General features: G+C 42.9%; 1 protein-coding gene and 1 non-coding gene across 2 annotated transcripts; one reads left to right on the forward strand and one right to left on the reverse strand.

Moving 5' to 3' along the window:
* Nucleotides 1-4,987: 4,987 nt before the first annotated feature.
* MRPL19 (mitochondrial ribosomal protein L19) lies at nucleotides 4,988-11,786 on the reverse strand. Its single transcript, XM_010980015.3, has 6 exons — nucleotides 11,676-11,786; nucleotides 11,359-11,476; nucleotides 8,626-8,744; nucleotides 8,281-8,415; nucleotides 5,484-5,665; nucleotides 4,988-5,352 (listed from the first exon to the last, which is right to left on the reverse strand). Exons 1-6 carry the CDS (start codon nucleotides 11,776-11,778, stop codon nucleotides 5,131-5,133), a joined length of 879 nt encoding a protein of 292 aa, XP_010978317.2. The 5' UTR covers nucleotides 11,779-11,786; the 3' UTR covers nucleotides 4,988-5,130.
* On the forward strand, nucleotides 6,884-6,956 carry TRNAA-CGC (transfer RNA alanine (anticodon CGC)). The gene has a single exon. It is a non-coding gene; the product is annotated as a tRNA-Ala (tRNA).
* Nucleotides 11,787-24,937: the final 13,151 nt, after the last annotated feature.

Below are 24,937 nucleotides of genomic sequence, written 5' to 3' on the forward strand. Positions count from 1 at the left end.
CAACATGGATGCAGCTTAAGGGCATCAGAGGTCAGAGAAAGACAAAATACTGTTGTGATCTTTGTAAAACTGAAACAAACAAAACAAGCAAACAAAGATCAGATTTGTGCTTGCAACAGGCAGACAGCAGGAGGTGGGGAAACTGGATGAAGGTTTTCAAAAGTACAGCTTTCCAGGTACAAAGTACTAGGGAGGTAATGGACAGCATGATGACTATAGTTGACACTGCTGTATGGCCTACTTTAAAGTTGTTAAGATATAGATTCTGAGCTCTCATTTTTTGTATGAATATGAGATGACTAATACATGATATGAACTAAACTCACTGTGGTAATTTCACTATATATGAAAGTAAAATCATTGAGCTATACACCTTAAACTTACACAGTGCTCAGTTATATTTCAATAAAGCCAGAAAAAAAAAAAATCGGTAAGAAAGCTTTGTGGCACCTTTACTTGCCCTTCCACCATCCTTCCTTGATGTGGCAGCTGTCTTGAAAATGGTAGCTTCATTCTCAGTGTTGGACCTTGGTCCTTGTCTCTGGATGGAGCAGAGCAGACCTCATTCACAAATTATTGTTAATTCTATTCTAGCCTCTTTGGGGGTGCCTGAAGGACCAAAGCAAAACACTCACCTTTGTTTTGCCTAACTTGAAACTTGGGCCAGAAAAGCAGAAGGCATTGCTCAAAAATGGTGTAAGGCAAACCAACAATCCACAAATGCCTGGGTCAAAAGACAACAGCTGAGATACACAATAGACTATCTAAGAACTGGGAGAAAAAGCTGCGATAGGGAGTTACTTTGGGCAATTAGGATATTCAAAAGCATATATAAGGAAATTTAGCCACACATGTCTTAGCCACACACAGGACAGGGAGCGTGCTTGGAAAAGACTTAGAAGACCCTAAGCTTTCAACTGAGGCTAGCTGTTAGGCTTAGCGCAAGCATGGATCAATACTGAGGGAGTACCCTAGAAAAGTAACAATCTGAAAAAACTGGGGAGAGGTGTGTGTTCTTTAGCTCTTGACTTTCAAAGTTATCTGTCAAAACACTAAAGTTAAGCTAAGGAACAGACTTCAGTGATCACGCACAAAGACTATATTCTTCGCAAAAAGAATTTGAAAACATCATTAAGCAAATGGACTACTACAGTCCAATAATCAAAATAAAAACAAACCTTAGGGAAGGAGGGCAAATATGATTTCCAGAATCAGCTTAGAATATATAAATGTCCAATTTTCAACAAAAATAATCACAAGACATTCAAAGACACAGAAGTGTATAGCCATCCAAAGGAATGAATTAATAAATAGGAACCATCACTGCAGAGACATCAGAATTAGTAGACAAAGATGTTAAACTGCCTTAAATATGCTCAAGAAACTAAAGGAAAACATGGACAAAGAACTAAAGGAAATTTCCAAAGAGATGTATGAACAAAATGAGAATGTAAAAAAAAAGACAAATTATAAAAAGGAACCAAATTCTGAGGTTGAAAAGCACAATAACTGACATTTAAAAAAATCACTACAGGAGTTCAACAGCCAGTTTGAGCAGGCAGAAAAAAGATCAGCAAACTTGAAACCAGGACAATTACAATGATCATGATTATGAAGCAGAAAGAAAAAAGAATGAAGAAAAGTGAACACAGCCTACAAAACTGACGGGACACCATCAAATAGACCAACATGTGCATTATGTCCCAGAAGAAAGATATAAAGGGGCAGAAGGAACATTTGAAGAAAGAATGGCCAAATATACCCAAAATTTGATGAAAAACATGAAACTACAAATCCAAGAATCTCAATGAACTCCAAGTAGAATAAACAGAGGCCAACACCAAAACATATTACAATCAAACTGGCAAAAGACAAGGGCAGAGAGAATCCTGAAAGCAGCAAGGGAGAAGTAATTCCTCACGATCAAAAGATTCTCAATAAAATTAACAGCTAATTCTCATCAGACACTATGGAGTCCACCCAGAAGGCAATGGAATGAAATATTTTAACTTGCTGAAAGAAAAATACTGTCAACCAAGAATTCTACATCTGGCAAAACTGTCCTTTAAAAATGAGGGAGAATCGCTTCTCGGCCTTTTGGCTAAGATCAAGTGTGAAAATGAGGGAGAACACAGACATCCCCAGATAAACAAAACCTGAAGCAGTTCATGGCAATTAGACTTGTCCTACAAGAGATGCTGCAAGGAGTGCTTCAGGCAGAAGTGAAGGGCTCTGGGTAGTAACTTGAATCTACATCTAACTTGCGATGAAATAAAGACCTCCAGAGTAAAGGTAAATAGATGGGAAAATACAACAGCTACTACTGCGATGTTGTCTTGTAACTCTTACTTTTTGTCTCCCGCATGACCTAAAAGTCAGTGACAAGACCAAGGAAGCACTGAATGTTGAAAACCCCAAGGTTTCTCAAAAGAGAGCTATTACTAGGAAAAGTAAGTAGGCAAAATAGGCTGACTTGTCAGACGACTTCCGCAGATGACCACTAAAATGTACCGCAGGGAAAAAGACAAACCCACAAGGAAGGACATCACAGGACAAGATGCAAGGAGTTACAAAATGTTGAGAAACATACGGCTGAGATAGAAAACCACTGGAGAGATCAGGACAAGAAACAACAGAACTAAACTCTGCAAACTGGAAGAGCACATGGATGAGCCGACAGACTCAAGAAGGTAAATCAAGCCAGCAGTGGGAAAAGGCGAAAAGGCAACCCAGTTCACCCCTCAGAATTGCCAGTCAGCAAATCCAGTACCTTGGCAATCTGGGGTGAAGGACAGTGGCTAAGATAATGAGAAGCCGATGAAAACTATTTGGAGGTTATATCCCTGATCCCTTACTTTTTACTCCCCACCATGGCTTGCCTGGCCCTCCCTCACACTAGCTAAGTCCAGAGGTTTATTTTCTAGAAAGTTAAAACAGTTTTCTGGACTGTGTGCACTGCATACTAAGTCAAAAGTGTGTGTGTGGGAGGGGATGGATACGATGGCCATAAAAATGTAGAGTGCCAGAAATCCCATTCTTCTTCTCCAATGCAGCACCCAGAACACGGGCATACAAGACCCTTAGCCTCCAGGAAGATAAGATATCCATGTGGAGGAGGGGACTCCCAAAAAGCCCACCTGGACAGTCCTGAAGACAACACCTACCACAAGGCCAAGGCTTCTAACTATCTGTCCACCATAAGTAGACAGCCAAGGACTGCCAGGTGTCCCGGAAAAGCCTAAAAGAGAAAAAGAAAGAAATACACAGAGAAGAAATTTGGAGTTAAAAGACTTTGCAGAAAAACAATTTCAAAAGAAAGAATACGAACACTACAATGAATATCCTCAGTGGTAACAGAACAAATCCACAGACAGAAATATAAAGTAAGACAGAGCTCCACATGAGAAAAAGAACTTCCAGAAATCAAAAAGGGATCTTGAGATTTAAAAATACAGCAGAGTTGGAAGACTGAATCAAATCACTGAAAAACAGATGGAGGGAGGGTAGGAAGCTAGAGATCCAGTCTTGGAAATCCAAAATCAAAACACCAGATCCAGAAAGAGAGAAGCTGAGGAGAGGAGATCATCAGCGAAGTCTGAAAGTTTCCCGGACCTGAAAGATTCGGGCTGCCGTGCAGAAAGGACTCATTAGATACCTCACATCATGAATAAAAGCCATACCAAGGCTCACCACATTCACAGAACAGAAGTCAAAATGGTTTTGGATTTCTCAGCACAACTGGAAACAAGACAATGGAGCAACACCTTCAAAATTCTGAAGGAAAATTATTTCCCACCGAGAATTTTATAAAATATCAAATATGACAGACATGCAAGATCAAAAATCTTCCTACATACTTCCTCTAGAAGCTACCAGAGGATGTGTTTCATTAAAATGGAAAACAATAAAGCCAACAGAGTGGAAAACGAAGAATCCAAAAACGAATCAGCACAGGAGGGAAGTAAATGAAAATCTCAAAAAACTAGGCACAAGAGCATAGATCTGAGCAGGAGGATTCAAGATACAGACAGGTTAATGGCTCCCCTCCTCAAGATCCATGCTGCCACTTGCTGTACTCTTTTAAACCTGAGGAACAGCAGGCCCAGGGGAGCCTGGTCTGAACTGTCTACAGGCTGGTCTTTACCACATGCGGTTACGTACCAGTTTCCCATTCCATCTCAGCTATAGATCAGCAAAGACACTCCTGTCACCATATGGAGGTACTGATTTGACCTACTCCTTCGAGCTGAAGATTAGCTCACCATGGACTGAGAACCAGAAAATGCAGGGCCGTCTGTTCCCTCTGACCACATTTTTGCCAGACATCAGTCATCCAGTTCACACCACAGCCTGCCATAGGCCCTCTGGTGAGCTTTCTTATTTAGCAGGACCCACTTATAACATTAGCCATGAACTTCCTCAAAAGTGGTTTTTGTAAACTCCCATGGAAGCTGAAGCCAGACTATAACCCAGACTTTGTTATGCTCTCCTGGAAGCCTTCATGTAATAAGGACAATGTTGTCCTTTTATACCTGCCAACAGATTTCTCAAGATAATTATATTGTTGAAGAATCTATGTGTATGTAGTAAACTAAAAGAAATGCAAGGGAATGATTAACAGGAGTCAGGAGAGCGCCCACCTCTGGGCAGGGGAGGGGTGCAACTGCAGACACATCAGGTCTTCCTGCATCCCAGTAAACGTTCTATTTCTTAACTTGCTTAGATAATGTTTTACTTAGACTAAATGTTTTACTTCTCAACCCGATGGTGGGTACACGAAAGGTTATCTTACCATTACTCCTTAAATCATACAATTTTTGTATTTATGATTTCTTTCACAGATTTAAAAAGTGATCCCATCCACTTTCCAAGCTCAGGGAAGAGCATCAGGGTAACAGTTGGACTGTGGCTTTGCCTCCATTAAGAGAATGGACTTCAGACTGCTTGGCATGTGTATTTTTCTTTTTAAAGTAATAAACCGGTGTGCTAATTTTATTTATTTTAATAATACCCATAAAATAATGAATCTTAGTTGATTTAATGACTGGGTCCTTTTATATAAAATTAGTTTCTACATAAATCCTTGGAGAGTCAGTATATCCTCTGCAAGTAACCAAATTCATTCTCAGATCAGGAATTTTTCGATGCTTCAACTTCATTCCATATTGCAGCTTCCATTTTTGAAGTGTCATGTTCCCTCATCATATCAAACTCAAGCCACGGCTGACTCCACTCCTGGGCTTCTTTCATTTGCTCTTCAGTTAAACAAAGGTCAAATCTTATCCCCTTAATATTAAATTTTGGACGTTCCCAGCGTTTGGACCAGGGCTTAGGCTTCATTTTCACTTTCAGCTACGGAAAACACAAGGCAGGGAATACATTAGGCTGACAGCTGCAAGCAAAAATTCCTCTAAAAGCTGTCATTAAGATACGTATTTCTGATTTTATTCTTGAACTTCCAGTTCAAATGTACAACGTCATACCTGATTAACAGGGACTTCTTGGCTAGGTTCTTGTGCTACTGGTTTCATATTCATATCAAAAGTGCTGTACTCAGGAAGGGCATCTCGCAAGTACAGCAAGCTGTCATCCAGCCGTCTCTCTAATTTGACCACTTGGATCTCCTGGATTCGAGGATTATAAAGTTCAAAGCAAATCTCAACACCTAAGAAGAGAAGAATATAACATATTCTTACAATCTAAATTCAGATTCCTGCATATGCCTCTTACTACGATAAAAGCTATTTCATGAAGGAATTAGCTCAGGTTTTTTGCATGTAGGAAATACGATATAAATATATAATCTTTAAAATGAAGATTACAGAAAGAAATAGAAATAAACTAAAATCCATATAGATTAAAAAAATGAGAAAACCTGAATTAGAATGAGAATGATAAAGTCTAAAGAAAAACGTCTTCTATAAGTAGGGTGAGCCATGTATCTCCTTAATTTTGACAGTATTAACTTAGCTGGAAGTTTAAATAAATTCTTCACTGTCATGTTCTTGTTCATTTCCTAATTACTTAAATAAAGCTTTATCTCCTCTACATTAAGAACAACAGAATTAATGATGCAGAAAGAGAAAGTACATTTTTAAGTTCTAACTTTGGTATAGAAGTCCTCTTAAGATGGCCCTGGTTTGTTAACACTCTGAAGCCCTCCTTCTTACATGAAGCAAGCTAGAAATAGCTTTGAGTGTTTCCAAGATGCTATGTGTAATAGGTTAATATATATCATCTGTATCATCGAACATTTAAGGGGAAGAGTGTATTCTGAGTGTATTCCTGGACTAATCCCCAAAAAAATATATAAATAGTAAAACACATGATCAACATTGACCCCTGTGTTAATACCAGGATTTAAGCCAGCATTCACTGTACAATCTATTGTTATAGGCACTGATTTAGGAGCTGTGCCTACAGCAAAATCAAAATAGGTAAAATTCTTCTCCTCTCATAAAGTTTACATTCTAGTGGATGATAAACAAATAAACAAGCCACCAAGGTAATGTCATACAGTGAAGACAATCCAGGGTGATGACACTGGGACTGGGGCGAGGGCAACTAAAGCGTATAGTCAGTGAAAGCCTCTCTGAAAAGATGACATTTAACCTGGTTCTATGAAGGGCCAGGAATGCTCCAGGCAGGAAGAACAGCAAATGCAAAGAAACCAGAAAAATGCCCATTTGGCTGGAGCACAGTAACCTGGTGGGACAGGAAAGTACATGAGAGATACTGCACAGAGCTGTAGGCAGATGATGGTGGCATGCACAAGACTGGTAGCAATGGACATGGAAAAACAGACAGAACTGGGATAAAAGTTTTAGAGACTGCTGATGGACCGGAATGTGTGAAAAAGAATAATTAAAAATAGTTCCTGGAGGGAGGGTATAGCTCAGTGGTAGAGTGCATGCCTCGCATGCAAGAGGTCCTAGGTTCAATCCCCAGTACCTCCATTAAAAAAAAATTAAATTAAATTTTAAAAAATTAAAATTAAAAATAAATTTTAAAACAATATAATAATAAAATATTTTTTTTTAAAATAGCTCCTAAGTTTTGGGTTTAAGTAAATGGGTGGGGAGTGGTACAGCTGATGGAAATAGAAAAAACTGTGAGAACACACTGAAGGAAATAAACTGTTGTTCTGAACTTGTTTCATGCTTATTTTAGATGCCCAAATGAAGATGTCAAATAGGTAGTTGTATGTGCAAATCTGTAACAAGGGTCAGTCCACAAGATATGAATCTGGGAATTAACACCACATGGATGGTATTTAAAGCCAAGGGACTAGAAGGAACCATCAAAGTAGGAAGTATCAATGGAGAAGGTACCAGTAGGTTACGAACAGTCAAGACGTTAACGGTAGAAAGTGGCAACACAGAGCTAATACTTTTGAGTATTCTGTGTCCAGGACTTCATGCACAACATCACAATCAACTGACCACAACCCTGGGACGTAGAAATTATCTCAATTTTAAACAAAAAGATCAAACTCAGGTCTGTCACATCTTTGCTCAAGTACAACTTTCTATTACAAGATTACTCTAAGTATACAGCCTGACTGGAGGCACAAGCTCCTATCCGCAGCCAAGTCCTGCTGAGTTCCTACATGCACAGTACCGCAGGTCACTACAGGACAGGGAAGGCAGCGACTGCTGTCACGTTCAGTTTCTCTCAACACACTACTGCACGGTTAGAGACCACGAAGACACAACTTTAAGCACGAAACATTTACTGTTCCTGCCTTTTGATTCGTAACTTTTTCCAGAGTTTTACCACTTGTTCCTCTGTCTTATTAGGCACAGCAAACGTATTTTTGCCTTTTTTTGAAATTCCTCCAATTCTTATATAACTAATAATTGTGATAACTGCTGTAATATAAAGCAAATGGGGGCCATTCATTTTAGGAGAAATGAACTTACAAGGACATCATTATGTTTATCTTAATGTTCTCATGGGTTAACTGCTCCTAAAATCAATGTCCCCACACTGCTCTACAGTCACGTCTCCTCCTTTGATTTTGCCATGATTTGGAAAGACTACTTCTAATGGTGGTGTCCCTGTAACAAAAAGAAGCCTTTTCTAGGAAAAAGCAATGCACCAACTCTATTTACTCAGCAACCTCAATTCTCATACCATTCCTAGGCCACAGGCTCCATGTCATCCCGCAGAGATCCCTTTTACTTTCAAGTTCCACTTTCTTATCCCAGGATGAAGAAAATAAAAAAGAATCCTGAGATACCATTTTCCAGAAAATCAAAATAATGAAATGAAACTCACCCTGCCCTTCAATAGTATTCCTAAGGGTAAAAGTAGCTCCAAGTCCTGTTCCTGATCTCTGGATGCAAATCCCCAGAAACTGGTTGGTTTTTCCACTGGCATATGGGTCAGCAGTAGTGACACGAAGAATGCTCCCTAGAAATTCAAAAGAGAAGTGAACTTTTACATGAGATGCGGAAACAACAGCACTTCCAGGGAACTTCAAAACATCCTAAATATTTTAACATACTATTAGGAATAAGTACCTCATACGGGTAAAACACAGACAGGTGAAAAACAATTTTCTCTATGCCAAGAAAACTCCCCTCCAACCACTAGTAATAAAAGCATCCAGCTGTTACCGACCAACATAGAACTCTGGAATGTGGAGTATTTTTCTCCTTTCTAACATATCTTTTCTTTCTATTTGAAATTTCAGAGGATTTGTTCTTCCCCTTGGAGGAATGAATTCAGGACTCAAGAACCTGTGAAAAACATAAATTTTAAAAAATTAAAAAGCAAACTTAAAAGATCATTAAAAGAAAAGTCATTGCTTTACCAAATAGAGTAAAAGATTAGGATGTTGACATGTTTTATTCTTCCTTCTCTATATAAGAAAAGTCCATTTTATTTCTAGAATTGTCGGTGCTCGAGAGTAGCTAACAGTTCCCAAGTATTCACCCAGAGTTGTGTTAAAAGCTTTATTAAACATCTATAGTGTAAACTGATCCTTACAACAACCAGGTGAAGATGAAGAAAACGAAGCTTAGAGAGGGTAAATAGCAGACCTATTATTTCATTAGCTATGAACTTATCGAGTCAAGATTTAAATGTAGGCATGTCTGTCAGATTCCAAAGCCTGTGACCATATCCAGAGGCCTCACTTTGAGTTGTACATGTTATAATAAATTATGTTGCAAAAGACAGAAACATAAAAACCACCAACTGCAAACTGACTTTAAAAATAATCTTCCTGTTCTCAAACTGATTTTAAACTCATCATGAAATATTTAATCTACAGTAAAGGATAAATGACGTTACAATGAAAATACATGTCCCTGTCAGCCACCTCAAGAAATAAATGATCAATACAGTTGAAGCCCCTATGCACCCCTCCCTACCCCCATAGTTAATACTACGGGGTAATTAACTAAATTTGGTGACGAATATTCCTACGAATTTCTTCCTTTTCCTCAATTTTCTACTTTGAAACGTGTCAAACCTACCAAAAAGTTGAAACAGTAATACAATGACCACCCATATATATAATACACATTGTTTCATCAACTGCCAACATTTTTCCCTATTTATTTATACATATAATTTTTTTTTCCTGAAACATTTGAAAACATCAGACAGCAAGGCATTTCATCCCTCAATATTTCAGGAGGCTACTGCTAATAAGGACTTTCTCTTACACTTATCACAACACTTGTGTAACACCTAAGAACTTCAGCATCAATTCAACAGTATGAGCTAATATAATTTATATTTAAATATACCTAATTGCTCCTTTTATAGCTACTTGGTGCCTGATCCGAGCTACAGTCAAACTTCACACACTGTATCTGGCTGTTAGCTTCTTTAGTTTCTTAAACTAGTACTATTCCCCACATTCCTGTTTTCATTATCACCAACTTCTTTGAAAAGTCAAAGCCTATAATCTTACAGACCATCCCTGGATTCTCGTTTCGTTTATTCATCCACATGCCTAGACCAAGGTTAAACACTTTTAATAAAAATATTACAGAGGTGATTATGTGATATTATCCTGTCGTATCAGAAGACACATAATGTCAGCTTGCACAGCTATTGGGAGAGCGAGGTTTGATTGCTCTGTGAAAGTGCAGAATTTCCCTTGTAAACTATTTTATATTTTACACATGTATGTTATGTCTGGGCAATATAAAAATGCTATCACACTGTATCAATTCTTCTGCAGGTTGCTTTTCTCACACATCGTATTTGTGAAGTTAATCTCTGTTAACTCTAGTTCATTCATGTTTCACTGCCGTGTAACTGCCCATTATGTGAATGCACGTGCCTATTCACCTACTGAAGGGCATCTGGACTGCTCTAAGTTCTGATTACAAACATTACTTTTGTGTTCATTTTTGTTCACGTCTCCTTGTCCATACATATGTCTCCTTGTTCCATATTACTTTCTTTAACTTGTATACCATCTAGGAGGAAAGGTTTATAGCGTAGAAAGTTTAGTTTAGAAACTTTACTAAGACCTCAAACTTTATAATAAACTTTTAAAAACTGTTTACCAAATTAGTAATTCCCATTTAATTGAATTATATTAAGTGCTGCCATTTAAGAGACATACGTCTTTTCCACTTTCAAAAACAAAAACAAAACAAAAATCTCTACAGAGAAATCTTACTCAGAATCTCAAGGCTTCGTAACTTCAAGTTTATTTCAACTTAGAATCACAGGATATTTTAAATGTTAAACACAGAGATAATCCAATCGACGACGCAGAACCCTTTCAAAAAGCCTAAAAGTCACACCAACCTTCCCCTCCTAAAATTCGCTTTTTAATAAGGTTGTTATACAGTTCTACAGAAACACCTTCTGCAAATCCTAGATCACCTAAATTTACATGTACCTCCAAAGTTACCACCGTCCTTAAGTAAACAAGGTTTTTAAGCACACTGTCTTGAAGAGCAAGTTTTAGACACAAATTAGTGGAAATTTTTTTTTACCACTGCATCGCTTTTGCGAGGGACAGTAAAACACAGTGAGCTGCGGAAATAAAACTGTTGCGGGCAATCCGTTTCCAACCAGGGAGGAACGATGCGTTCCTAAATAAAGAAGTAAAATACGATGTACTTCAGAGAAAAATTGACACAGAGCTTCCAACCTGGAGGATCCCTACTTGAAGTTCTAACCTAATAAGACTGCAGGGAACGTCCACGCCGGCTTGGGTGGAAGAAAAGAAAGAAACCAACCGGGCTGGGCGCCCTTCTCGGATTCCTGCACACAAGCTCCTGCCACGGGAGCTGCAGACCCGCTCTGCAGGTCTAAAGCGACTGCAGGAGCCACAGCTCACAGACCCCAAAGGCGGGCCTCGGGCCCGGGCGCGGGCCTCACCTGCTCTCCGAACGCTGGGCGCGGCGCTTGTCCACAATGACCGGTTTCGGCGGCGGCTGGAAGGCGCCGGGATGCGAAGGTCCGGTGACTCGCCGGCAGCCCGGCCCCGCGAGGGCCCCTGCGGGAGCGGACACAGAGGTCAAGCCGGCTCGCGCCTGCCCAGAGCTCCGGCCAGACCTCGCCATCTCCCCGCACCGGACTCGCGGTCCCACGAGAGGCCTCCCCCGAGGTCGCCCCCTGACTTCCAGCCTCGTCTCCCCCCTACCCTGATCCTGGGTTCATTCGGCGGGCGAGCTCGCGAGACCCGCTGCACCTACCGCAAGCGACAGACGATGGCGCAGGGAGCAGGGCCCTGGCGGCTCGAAAGCTTCCGCCCAAGCCTGCTGCAGGCCGGCCGACCCTCGCCATGGAGGCCGCCATGCCTGCTCCCTCCGCGAGACTACAACTCCCAGTAATCAGTGCGGCGAGGTCGCGGCCACGGCTGGCCGGATGGCGGCTGCTAAGGGACAAACTAGGTAAGTCCTTCCATAACCACCCTCCTCACGCTGATCCCCACAAAAGCCTGGATTTTTTAGGGAAAGTGCACTCTATTTCTTTACTTCCCGCAATGTGCCAATTTATACCCCTCCACGAGGGTGTCCTGTCAGCCGAGAAAGCTTTCCTCCCTCTTTGAATTAACTCTGTCTTCAATTTCTCAGGCAAAACTTCACTACATCAAAATCCATGCTATAGGCTCTTATCTTTACTAGGTACATTCCATTCCCAGCTCTGATGTCATTTGCAACTTTACTTTTTAACTTTGTTTTGGATTCCTTGTGTAATCACTGGATTAGTGTCTTCTCTGCCGTTGCATGGTAGCTCTGGAGGGCGCGGGGGTTGTCTTTTGCTCACCGTTTCTCTCCGTATTTACATGCTCCTCACTGTGTTACATGCAAGAAAGAAAATAGCTCCTGACCGGAGACGACAGAAAGCGTTACTCCTTTGAGCAGCTAAACTGGAGTTTGGGCTGGGCAGCTGGGGGTAGGAATAATGTTACTCGGAAACCTGGGTTCACTCCAGAAGACAAAACCAAGCCAAAGATTGGGGGAAGGAAGGACATATTACTTGCAGCAAGTGAGGAGAATGCAGGGGATCTTTCCCAAAGCAGTGTCTCCCTGAACATCAAATTTAAGGAAGTTTTAAGCTAAAGGTACATGCATATTCATGGAAGGAGTGTGTGGTGTATGCACATTCGTGAAGGGCCATGAACTGGAAAATTCAGCATAGAATTGGGACGAAGGTTAACAAATCCAAGCATTAGTTGATTGACTTCACAGTGTTAGAGCAGCAGATAGCTAGATATGAGCAGAGAAAGGGGGGTGCATGCCAAATGGCAGAATTAGGCAGAAAGGAGGGGCACAAGCCAAATGCAGGGAACATGCATGTGCACTAGGGGTCCCTAGGCAGAGAAAGAAAAGCAGGAATCTTTGGGCTGATAAGAGGCCACACCGTTTGGCCTGGAGACCAACACAGAAAGGTCAGAAAAGGCAGGAATTTCCAGAGTCCAAATGCTCTTTTGCTCTTTATGCCCTCATTTCAATAAAATTAGCCTTGCAGGTCAGAAGTACCCATAATGCACCGATGCCATGACACTTCTGATCCAGATTAAATAAGGACAAAAATCCCTCCTCCCTTTGGGAAGGTGGAGTTGGGATGATAATCAGGAAATACGACCTCAAGCCCTTCCCTCTTCAATGAATATTCCACCCATTCATTTTACACCCTATGTAACTACCTTGCCAAAGAAACTCAGGGCAGCTGCTCACCTGAGCCTGCCTGCTCTTCCCTTGAAAGTGTACTATCCATCCTTTAGTAAATCCTCACTTTACTTTTTTTAACCTCTACATCTTGTCTCTGAATTCTTTCTGTGACGGGACAAGAACCTGGAGCACCGGTTGGATCCACCGGCAACAAACTGTGCCTCACACTTGAATTCTTTCCTGTGCAACGCTAAGGACCTACACTTGGTGGGGCACATCCCAGGGGCTTAACCAAGACCTGGGACACGGCCCTCCTCACGTCCCACATCCGTTTTCCTGCATCATCTTTAGCCTCCCAGGGGTGGTTCCCAAGTCTGAGGCTCAGAGCACTGGATGGGTCTCAAAGAGAGGGCCTATGCATGATGTTATCTGGAAAAAGTTCTTGGGTGAGTGGGGAGAGCAAAGGGTGTTAAGACTCCAGAGAGATCTTAGGGGACCCAGGGCCAGTGAACATGCAGTGATATCTCTGTGGGGGCTCAACAGTGGCAGAAAGGAGGCAGAGAGCTGTGAGGTGGGGCTGGGATAAACCAAAATATACTGGGATTAAATTTCCACTCTTCCTATGGAAGTGGGGTTTCAAACAGAAATTGAAGTAAATCTAGATGAAGTTATGTTTCTTTTATATGAATCTGAGGCTAGAGACTGCTCCCTGAAACATAGAAAAGTTTTGTTTTCTTATCAACGCTGCATAGTGTGAATGAAAATACTGCAAACCGTATCAGTAAACAAAGAGTGCTGAAGCCATCAAGTCCTCAGACACTGCCACCACCCCCCACAGTGGAGACCAGCCCGCAGCCCAGCCTCTGCAGTCACAATGGTGCCCTCTGAGGGGACTCAGAACAAGAAAGGATGGGACACTGGCCCTAGTCAGCTCGGTGCTTGTCAAAGGAATGGATTCAATGAGCCCAAATGTTTGCTTTCTCCCATACATAGAAAAGCGCTAAATTCTTTAACTTGAGACGCCTGGTTTTCTTTAGATAACAAGTCATCTTTTATTGTTCCAACTACCCGATCTTTGTTGTAAAGCTCCTATATATCCTAGCCCCCCTCCCTCAACTCTTCGGAGCAGTCCCTGAGAGCGACCTGAGAGGCTGTCATCCTGGCTTGAGTCCTCCCACCAAATAAAACATAACTCTCAACTGTTAGGCTGTGCATTTATTTCAGTTGACAATAGTGATCCTAATTTACGGGGAGAGCCTCTGTGCTTCTTCCACCGTGAGATGGCCACATGGCCCCCTTGTTTCCTGAATAAGGTCTAGAAAAAGAATTACAAGTGTGGAAGGAAACGCACTCAGTTTGAAACTATCAGCAGCAAGAGGCACTGGGCATTGGAGGTTGAGGGCAAGTGCAGAATGAACACAGAACCCTCAATTAAGGGACCACATGTTCACTCGCACTTTCTGCTTTACCATCTTTTAGAGAATCCCTCAGAGCTCCCATCAGCCTTGTCTTCTTAGGCAACACATTCCACTCAGCTGGGATCCTGTTCTTCATCTGTGGCTTCAAGGAACACTTCTTTGCTGATGGCCTCTCAGCCTACTTCTGCTTCCCAGACACCCCAACCTGAGACAGGAGGGAAGGGGGCCCAGCACAACCAGTAAAAGAATAGCATAGCCACTGAGGATACAGCATAAACTGGCTAAAATAAACCAGGCCCAGGATGGGGGAGATTTAACTTTCAGTAGACCTTGAGCCTCATTATAGGCCCATTGAAATGCAGTGGCATGCTAAATGACATACTCACAGGCACCATGGCCATAAAAGGCCAAAAAGTGGGTGGGGGCCCATTTCCTGGGAATCCCCACCCCTTCCCCAAAACAGTTGGAATAGTCCTCCCATTTGTTAGCATAAGAAATTACCCAGCCATAAAAACGAAGCACCCCCGCACCCCAGGGCCACTGTCCCGAGAAGGACTGCGTTCTGCCTATGGAATGCGTACCTCTCTAAATAAACTTACTTTCACTTTGCGATGGTTCACTCAAATTCTTTCCTACACAAGACAAAAACCTACTCTCCGGTAACAAACCCAGCATGAAATACGCACCTCGAGGCCTCTACCCAGGACCCATCCTACTGACACCAGAACTCAGTACTGCAAACCAGAACTCACCTGTTTCATTTATCCTGTCAAAGGATAAAATAAAAACCATCAGAACATAAAAAAAAAAAAAGGTTTTTTCAATTGTTGGGCAAGGAGTACACACAAGTGAAGAAATTCCCTGGGAAGCTTGCAGATGGGGATAATTCAGGGAGTTTTTAAGTGATTGTACTAATTGAAGCCTACGTGAGTCCGTATGTCTGTTACATTGTTCACTGGCCAGGAGAGGTCTTCCATAGGTCTGTTAGGGTCTGCCTTCTCAGAGACCAATTTCACGGTTCTTTAATCAACCAGCTAGGTAGAGATATGACATTCAGGGTTGTCATTTTCTGGGTCAGTGTAAATGGAAGATTTTCCTTTGACAATTTTATCTTTTTTTTTCCTGCTAAAATCAGTGATAGGTTTAAACTGAAAAACAACAAACAAACAAACAAAACACCAGCACAACGTGAGAGCTGTGAGTTCAGTTTTATTTGTGGCTTACTGAGGTCCATATAGCTCAGGAGCCAGTCCTTCAAAGGGGCAGGGGCAGGTGAGTGTATATATGATTTTGGTGAAGGGGTGCAGTAGTCAAGAACACAGCTCAGTAGAGGGTTGCTACCAGTCACAAGGAGCAATTGTCTCCATTAATGGTTGTAGTGCTTTTCTAGGTATACAATGATGCAAGGAATTGGGTTCATAAAATTTCTCCTGAAAATATTTAACCATGTGAAGTCCTGTTCTGGAGTTTTTCCCAGAGCACAGAGTGCCTCAGTCCTGATCTCAGCCCCGAACTCCCTTCAGGGGGTTTCGGAAGTCAGTGGCCACAGGGGCTGATAGCCTAACCCCTGCAGAGCCAGATGGAGAGCAGGCGCCAAATGCTGCCTGTTTGGCGTCTGTCACAGACCCTCGAGGTGAGACTTCTAGGCCATCAGGTATGTAGGTCCCTGATTTTATTAGAAATTGTCAGAATACTTTTCAAAGTGTTGTAGAATTCACCCACCATCGGTGACGTGTAGGTGTTCTTGTTTCCTTCCCCTTTGCCCGTTCCGCTTGCTAATTTTTTTAACTTTTTTTTAAATTAAAATTTTTTGCCAGTGTCATGTGTTAAAATGGTATTTTATTTGTGTATTAATTCACATTTTCCTACTGGTGAGATTGAGTTTCTTTTTGTAGGTTAATCAGTTATTTGTATTTCTTCCTGTATCAATTGCATTGTATCAAATGCAGCCTTTATCCATTTTTCCGTTAGTCTGTTTTTAAATCAATTTGAAGGCTCCTTGTGAATGTTAGATATACTGTCACATGTGTGTTTTGATTTGGTTTTGTGATAATTTTTTTGTCATACATGCTAAAAAATAGTAGTCCCATATATCACTCTTTTCCTTTATAGTTTCTGGAGTTTGTGTCTTCTTAAGGAGGACTTCTCATCCCCAAAGTTTTAGAAGTAGTCTCCCAACATCTAAATAAGAAGCCCCCATTATATGTGGTTTCCATCTATTCTTGTCGTCTTCTTTCCTTTGGTAGGACAACCAGAGAGATGGGCTGTTTCCCTTGTGCAGCCCAGCAGTCTCTCTGGACCTCAGGGACTGTGTAGCTGACTAAAGCCCCCTACCTGCCGGGAGCAACGCACTGGGTGATGCCATATGCTGCACGTGAGCCAATGCTGTTGGTCCTGACTCTGATGAATGAGGAGGTATGGTGGAGAAGGAGGGTGGGGGCTGGGGGGTGGCAGGGAGATGTGACTTTGACCAGCTACTGCATGGAATTCAACTTCCTGCAGTGGAATTGGAGGGTAATAAAGTGAGTACTGAGGGCTCACTCCTGGGAGGACCTCAGATGCTCACCACGTATTGGGCCAGAGTGGTCATTACCTCTGTTTCGCCAAATGATAAATGTCACGGGGAGAAGGAAAGATCGGAGATTCCCACCTCTAGGTTCGAGAGGCAATGAGTCACTTCCTTGCTAGTGCCTGCGTGTGGGTGCTCAGTCTTTCCCTGCACTTGTAAGTGCACGTGATATAGGAGGCTGCACTTCCTCTGTTTGTTTCCTCCTGAGTGCCAGCAACACCTGTTACATTCCCAGGTGTGGGGACTGGGCCCTGTGCTCTGCCCCTGTCCATGGTGCTGGAGATCCCCTTGATCCTTTGCCTTTAAAACCTGGAAACCCACTCTATCATCGAAAGAATTCAAACCTTTTGCTGTGCTATGGTGTAACATAATTCTGCCACAGAACATTTGGGTATATCTTTTTGTCATATTCCTGAAATCCCACACAAGAATCTTATGTGAGGTGTTTCCACAACAGACCTCGGGAAAGCCAGCTTCACTCACATCTTAAATGGCCAGGCTTTCCTTCCCCTAACTCTGTCTTTCTTGCTGGCCTCAAGTCTCCATTTAGGGCACAATTCTATCCCTGCATTGTAACCCTCTTTGAAACGTAATGTTTTTTTTTGGGGGGGGGTGGCTTTTTTTGTTTTGTTTTTTTCATTTTTCCCTCAGATCTTTTTTCATGGCAAGGCTTGTGCAACTAACCATGCCTGCTTCTTGCTTGGTTCAAAGAACAAGTTTATCACAGGGTTGGGGGAGAATTTTGGAAAGAGACTGTCAACAAAAAAATTAATCAGTTGATCTAAGAAAGAAACAGAAAGTTGTATTCAAGCCAAATTTGAGGCTCATAACCCAAGAAGAACATCTCAGAAAGCTCTGAGAACTGTTCTGCCGGTTAGCAATCAAGGCACAGTTATATAAGTTTTTTGAATCAGAGGACTGTACATCAAATGATGTATTATTGACCCCCAGTTCATAAAATCCAGATCTAAGCATCTTCCTGGTGGTCATGTGACCCCTTACAAGGTCAAGAAGGAGTGTTGTCTCTTAACGAGTTGTCTTGTTGCCGCTAGGAGAGTGTTGCTTTTCATGGCTAAGCAGGAATTCCTGCCTGTGAGAGACGTTTGGTAGCTGCACAGAGCAGACACACAGTGCACAGTGGGGGAAAGAGGAGGTTAAAGGGCAGAGAAGAATTCTCTTATGTTTAACTTTTTCTTGTCTCGTCATAAATATGAATTTTATTTCACAAGACTAAGGATGTGTAAGTGGAGACAATGGAGGAAAAACAGGAGAATAGAAACCAAGGGAAGAAAGAATGTCAAGGAGAAAGTTCCCTATGCTTGAAAAAAAGGAAATCTCCCTGGCAGAGATGATGAGAAAAATGGGCGTTTCAAGGCGTCTGCCCGTTTTGCGTTCCTAAATGGAGCAGCGCCTACCAAGGTGAAGGCAGTGTGGCAGTAAGTACAACAGGGGAGCAGGCCCAGCAAGGAGCGTGGGTCTGGCAGACTCCTGCTCCAAGGCCCCTCTCTTCCAAGGTCCCTCACGTGCCTGGCTGCTGCCCCTCATAGACAACAAAAAATATGCTTTTCCTGATACATGCCTGCCTTACTGAGATAATGATCATCTATACAATGCCTGGAAGCCTGACCTCCAGAACCAGCTGCCCCCAAGAAGTCATGTAGCTTTACCCTTTCATGGCCCCATCCCTTCCCTATTATTTCAACATCAACCAATCAGACTTGTGCACAAGCTGGTCATGCACCTTGTGACTCCTCGGTACCTGATGTAACCCTCCCTGAAAAAGGTCTCAGCAACCGACCCTCAGAGCTCTCACAGGAACCTCTCATCTGTGTGACCTGCTGTTAGACAGCATACCTAATACTTTCACCCTTTGTCTTTGGTAAATTCTTCTACTGCCCCCACCGACCTGCCCAACCCCCTGACAAAAGGAGTATTTTATTATTGACATGTAGGATTATTGAAGCATGGTGATAATAGAAAGACCAACTTCTAGATGATTTTATTTTTGCTGGAAATTAGGTTCTCGTCTCATCACAGAAAGAATCCAGAGATGAGAGACACCAAGTTTAAGAAAGTGAAGTGAGGATTTATTAAGGAAGAGATAGTACGTTTTCAGGGGGAGAGCAGGCAGACTCAGGTGAGGAGCTGTGCTGAGTTTCTTTGGCAAGTTGGTTACATGTCAACTGAAATAAATGCACAGCCTAAAAGTTGAGGGTTATGTGTCATTCAGTGGACATTTCTGAGGATTCAAACCCCTTTAAGCCCAGATGACAGACTCTCAGATGGCTCTGAGGGACTGCTCCAACAAGGCAGGGGAGGAGCCAGGATATATGGGAGCTTCACAGCAAAGACCAGGGAGTCAGAATATTAAAGATTACTGTTACAGAAAACCAGGCATCTCAAGTTAAAGAATTTAGCACTTTTCTATGTATGGGAGGGTGCAAACGTTTGGGCTCATTGAAACCATTCCTTTGACAAGCACCCAGCTGTCTAGGGCCAGTGTCCTGTCCTTTGTTGTTCTGAGTTCCCTCAGGGGGCACCATGGTGAGTGGCTGCAGAGGCTGGGCTGCCTGCTTGTCTGCACCTTAATCTCACTGTGGGGTGGAGGGGGGTGGCGGCAGCATCTGATGACTTGATGGCTTCAGCATTCTCTGTTTACTGGTATGGCTTGCAGTATTTTTTGTTTGCAGGGTATAGAAAAGAATGGGTGGAATTTTAATCAGGGAGGAAGGGTTTGGGGTCGTATTCCCTGATTTCCATCCCAGCTCCACCTTCCCAAGAGGAGAAGGGACTTTTGTCCTTATTTAGTCTGGATCGGAAGTGTCATGGCATCAGTACACGATGGGTACTTCTGACCTGCAAGGCTCATTTTATTGTAATGAGGGCATAATGAGCAAAAGGTTACATTTGGACACTGGAGATTCCTGCCTTTTCCCACCTTTCTTTGTCTGCCTCCAGGACACTAGTCACCCCAAAATGTGTGATCTCCTGTCAGTCCTGAGATTCCTGCTTTTCTCTGTCTGCCCAAGGACCCCCATTGTTTACATGATGTGTGGTTTCCTGCATTTGGCCATCCCTCTCCTTTTTCACCTAATTCCTGCCACTTGGCCTGTGTCCGCCTTTCTCTGCTCTTATCTAGCTGTCTGCCTGCTCTGATATTACTATTGTCTTTAAAGTCTTTACCAACAGGGTACTTACTCCCTTATTGTTTGCTCCCAGGTTAGACCACTCCCCACCTGCATCATATCTTTAGTGCATTGCTGAAATGGAGAAACCCATTGTGAACATTTCCATTTGTTTGAATGAACTGAAGACAAAGAGAAAGGCCCAGAGGGTAGGGGAACAAAGGAGGGGAACTCTAAAGTTATCTGCATAATAAAGCAAGTCATTGATTCCTAAGGCATGCCTGAAGGGAGAGCCATGGCCGACCTAGGAAACTGGGGAGGAGGAGGAGAATGTCTGGAAATATGGTGATGCAAACCCCCTCAGTCACTCTAAACCTTTGGGAAAGGCCTTGCGGATTGGCTTGAAGTTGGGGTGAGTGACAAATCTTGGAAGAGGGGGCAGTGAACAGAAAGCAATTTATCGTAGGAAGTAAACACCAGATATCAAGAATTCTTGAAGGCTAGGACACAGAGCCAGAGAGGCCACGAATAATGTGCAAGAATCTTGGAGCAGGTATTGGATTTCACACAGTTTCGCATAAGGAAACAGACCATTGTGGGTATTAGTGTAAAGGGACAGATTCTCGTGTCCCCTCTCGGATTCAGTGGAGGAAGAGGAAGTGGGTCCAGGATGAGTTCAGGGAAAGGAGGTGTGAAACAGACAGCTCTGTCTGGCCTCTCTAGGCCTTAGGCTCCTGGTATTTGGTCTGAGAGTAGACATGGAAGATCAGACAAAGGGATTCAAAGTGAAAGACTAACAGTTATGCAGTGTGGATTTGACTGGTGGGGCTCATGAAAACAATTTTTTAAGAACCAAACCTGGCAGATAGAACAACAGGAATCAATTTGGGGTCTTGATCTCAAACATTACTCGCAGTATGTCCTCAACAAAAGTTAGCTTCATGAATTTTTTTTAATAAAGTGACCCTGATAGAAGTGAAAAGTGGTGAAAAAGGAAAAAAAAATAGGACAGAAGAACTCAAATTTACATAATTTAGAGGCAGATAGGGTCAGGCCTGAGTAAGTCCTGGAGGAATTACCGTGTGAACCAAAACAGACACTTAGTGAGCACCTATCGGATGCCAAGCACGCTAGGGACTAGAAATAAATAACCGAGTATGACTGGTCCTGGGCATTGTGGAGATTCTGTTACAGAGTATGGCTTTCTTACGTGATGTGAATCCCTCTTTTCACTTGCTTCTCTTCCAAGGCTTTCCTGACCATCCTTCAAGACTCAGATCAAATCTTACTTGCTCCATGAAACTCTATCCAACAACTCAAAAAAAAAAAAAATTAGCTCTCTTTATTCCTAGAGCATTCTTCCAGACTTGTATTATGCCGTTTGGCCCTCATTGCTGTTATCTGTTTCTGTGTTTGTCTTCCTTGATAGACTATGTAGAAGAAACACATTCGTGTTGTTTGGATTTGAATGTTAGATTCATGATGGCAGTACTGGATTCATTTATCTCTGAACTCAAGGGCGCTCAGTCTGCAGTGGCCGTCCTTCCCTGGACCACTTCCTGCTCTGACTAAATGTCCTAGTGGGGACACTAGACTTTTCTCCAGTGACAGGCAGCCCTTGAGAGGAGGGCTCTAGGTCGCTGTCTTCCTCTGTCTTCCAAAGCCCCAGCAAAGCGTGGCAAAGAGAGTGCGCCGGGTAAATGCTCATCTCGCTCAAACAGGTTGAAAGCTTAGCTTGTGTAATAATAGAAACTCAGAGCCAAAATTAGCATCCCATCTTGTTCCTTCTTCCTAGCTGGAGCAGAAGGGAGGTGAAAACCTGCTGTCTCAGAGCCCCAGATGGTCGGCTTCTTGCTTTCTCAGCTCATGTTTCCCCAACTGGCTAAAGAAGGTTGACCATTGGACTGGGCACAGGTAGTGAGGGGACAAGGACATGGTCTCCTGTCACGGGACCTGTGTCTGACAGAGCTTCTTCAGTGAGAGGATATCTGAAGCAGATATCCACCTTTCGCCTGGGGTAAAGTTTTTGGGTTTCAGAGACCCCCGCCAGCCCCTCTGATCACAGCCCCTCTGATGTAGGCAATGTAGTCTGTCACTCTGGATGCCGTTCCCTCAAGCCCCTGGTTTGCTCATGGCCCATTCTGCATTGAATCTTACTGCTGGGGTCCCTTAGCTGTCTCAATATTTTCTATCCATCCAGACTTCAGGAACACAGTGCAAGATCTACTGCAACCGTGGAAGCCTCATCCTCCCCAGTCGCCCCCCCTGCAAAGCTCCATTAAGCTTGAGGGATAGAGGCTGCCCTGGACACTCCTCACAAGGGAGTAGGGGCTTGGCAACAGCATCTTCCAAAAAAATCTTTTTGAAACTCTTCCCCCTTCTCTCCTCTTTAGATACTTACAGCTCTTCTGTATTCTCAGGTAAGGGGCAGAAATATTCTTTTAAATTGAGGTATAGTCAGTTTACAACGCTGAGTCAATTTTTGGCATAAAGCACAATTTTCCAGTTATACATGAACATACATATATTCATTTTCATATTCTTTTGCACCGTGAGCTACTACAAGACCTTGTATACCAATTTCCCTGTGCTCTACAGTATAATCTTGTTTATCTATTCTATATATACCTGTCAGTATCTACAAATCTCAAACTCCCAGTCTGCCCCTTCCCACCCCTCTCCCTGCTGGCAATAACAAGTTTGTATTCTATGTCTGTGAGTCTGTTTCTGTTTTATACATAAGTTCATTTGTCTTCTTCTTTGTCTTTTTTTTTTTTTTTTAGATTCCACATATGAGTGATCTCATTTGGTATTTTTCTTTCTCTTTCTAGCTTACTTCACTTAGAATGACATTCTCCAAGGACATCCATGTTGCTGCAAATGGTATTATTTTATCCTTTTTAATGGCTGAGTAGTATTCCATTGTATAAATATACCACAACTTCTTTCTCCAGTTATCTGTTGAAGGACATTTAGGCTGTTTCCATGTCTTGGCAATTGTAAATAGTGCTGCTATGAACATTGGGGTGCAGGTTTCTTTTTGAATTAGGGCTCCTTCTGGATATATGCCCAGGAGTGAGATTGCTGGGTCCTATGGTAAGTCTATTTTTAATCTTTTGAGGAATCTCCATATCGTTTTCTATAATGGCTACACCAAACTGCATTTCTACCAACAGTGTAGGAGGGTTCCCTTTTCTCCACACCCTCTCCAGCATTTGTCATTTGTGGACTTTTGAATGATGGTCATTTTGACTGGTGTGAGGTGATACCTCATTGTAGTTTTGATTTGGGGCTGGAAATTTCATTTGTGAATTCTGCACAGCGTGAGGGGCCCACACTCAGCCACTCCCAGGCCTCAGTTGAAACTGAGGCAGGAAAAGTCTCATCTAACAAATCTGTAACAGGAAGCTCTAGTATGCTGAGGTGTAAATCCAGAGATTCTCAATTCACTCACTCATTTTCTCACACAACACCTGTTCTTTGAGTCAGGAACCTGGCAACACCCCCAGGAACTGTCCAGCTTCACCGGACAGTTAAGCAGTTCCTATTGCATTCAATTTGGATTGTCTTCAAGTTATCAGTTTTTAAGGGAGGCTCCTTGGCTGGGACTAAATTCAACAGAGTATAGAAGTGGTCAAGATTGCTTCACAAACTAGGGATGCAAATGTGGGCATATATCTCTCGCTTTTCCAACTGCCTGGTAAGTAACCCCCATTTATTTAGCCAAAAGTCAGCATCTCTTTGAAGTCGCCTCTCTCACCTATTTGAGATGATCTGAGAAGGTCCTCGTGTATAAGGGAGGGAGCCCTGGAAGCTTGTGTCCACTGCTGCCACTGTCCGACGCCGCCACACGGTGGCGCTGCTGAAGGTCCCGCAACCTTCCACAGTGCGGCTTTGGCGCGTGTACCCTGATAGTGGCTCAGAGTCTCTGAAGGAGGATGACCCCATTGCCTTAAAGATAACCTCAGCCAGGGGGGACTCCTCACTTGGACTCCAGAGGTTGCAGCTCGGCTGAGTTCTGCTTCCAGTTTTCTTTCACAGCCCCTGTCCAGGTGCTGGCTGGTCCCAGCATCCCCAGGGCAGGACAGGTGGCCGGGATCCCAGCAAGCCTTTGTTTTTCAACCGAAAACACAAAGTGTCCTGCTATCACCTCCCCTTCCTGGACAACGGGGCTACTTGCCAATCATCTAGAATTCGGGGGAGGGGGAGAAGAACCTTCAAGAACTCCCTACGGAATTGCAGGACGCCCTGCTCATCCCTTCCCCTTCCCGCTCCCTCAGGTTAGCAGTCTGTGGAGGCCATTTGGTTTTCTGTCAGAATCTACAGGCCAAGAAGAAGCTGTTGCTTTTCTTACTCAAGAAAGGGACTATAAAATATAATCTTTTAATCTTCTGTAGGCGTTCCTCCGATAAGTCACCCTGCCTCAAAGTAAAAGTGTGTTTCACGTGCTTTACGATCTGGAACAGTCCATGGCCCTGACCTTCAGAGCAGACTTCTGAGAGTGCATTTGAAAACAGGGCCACAGTCTGACCCCTCTGACTTAAGGAAGTGATTTTTAGATTCCAAGGGCTTGCTCATGCATGGCAATTAGTTTTTAAAGCTTCAAGAACAAAAGGCAGTCTCCATGGAGATGTGGAGCGGTGAACCCAGTGTTTGTGCTGCAGGGATGGAAGTCATGGAGTGCTGGATGTCACACTACTGACTAAGCTGGGCCTCACCTTTCCTGAC

Source organism: Camelus dromedarius, chromosome 33, assembly GCF_036321535.1.
Source record: "Camelus dromedarius isolate mCamDro1 chromosome 33, mCamDro1.pat, whole genome shotgun sequence".
Lineage (NCBI taxonomy): Eukaryota > Metazoa > Chordata > Mammalia > Artiodactyla > Camelidae > Camelus > Camelus dromedarius.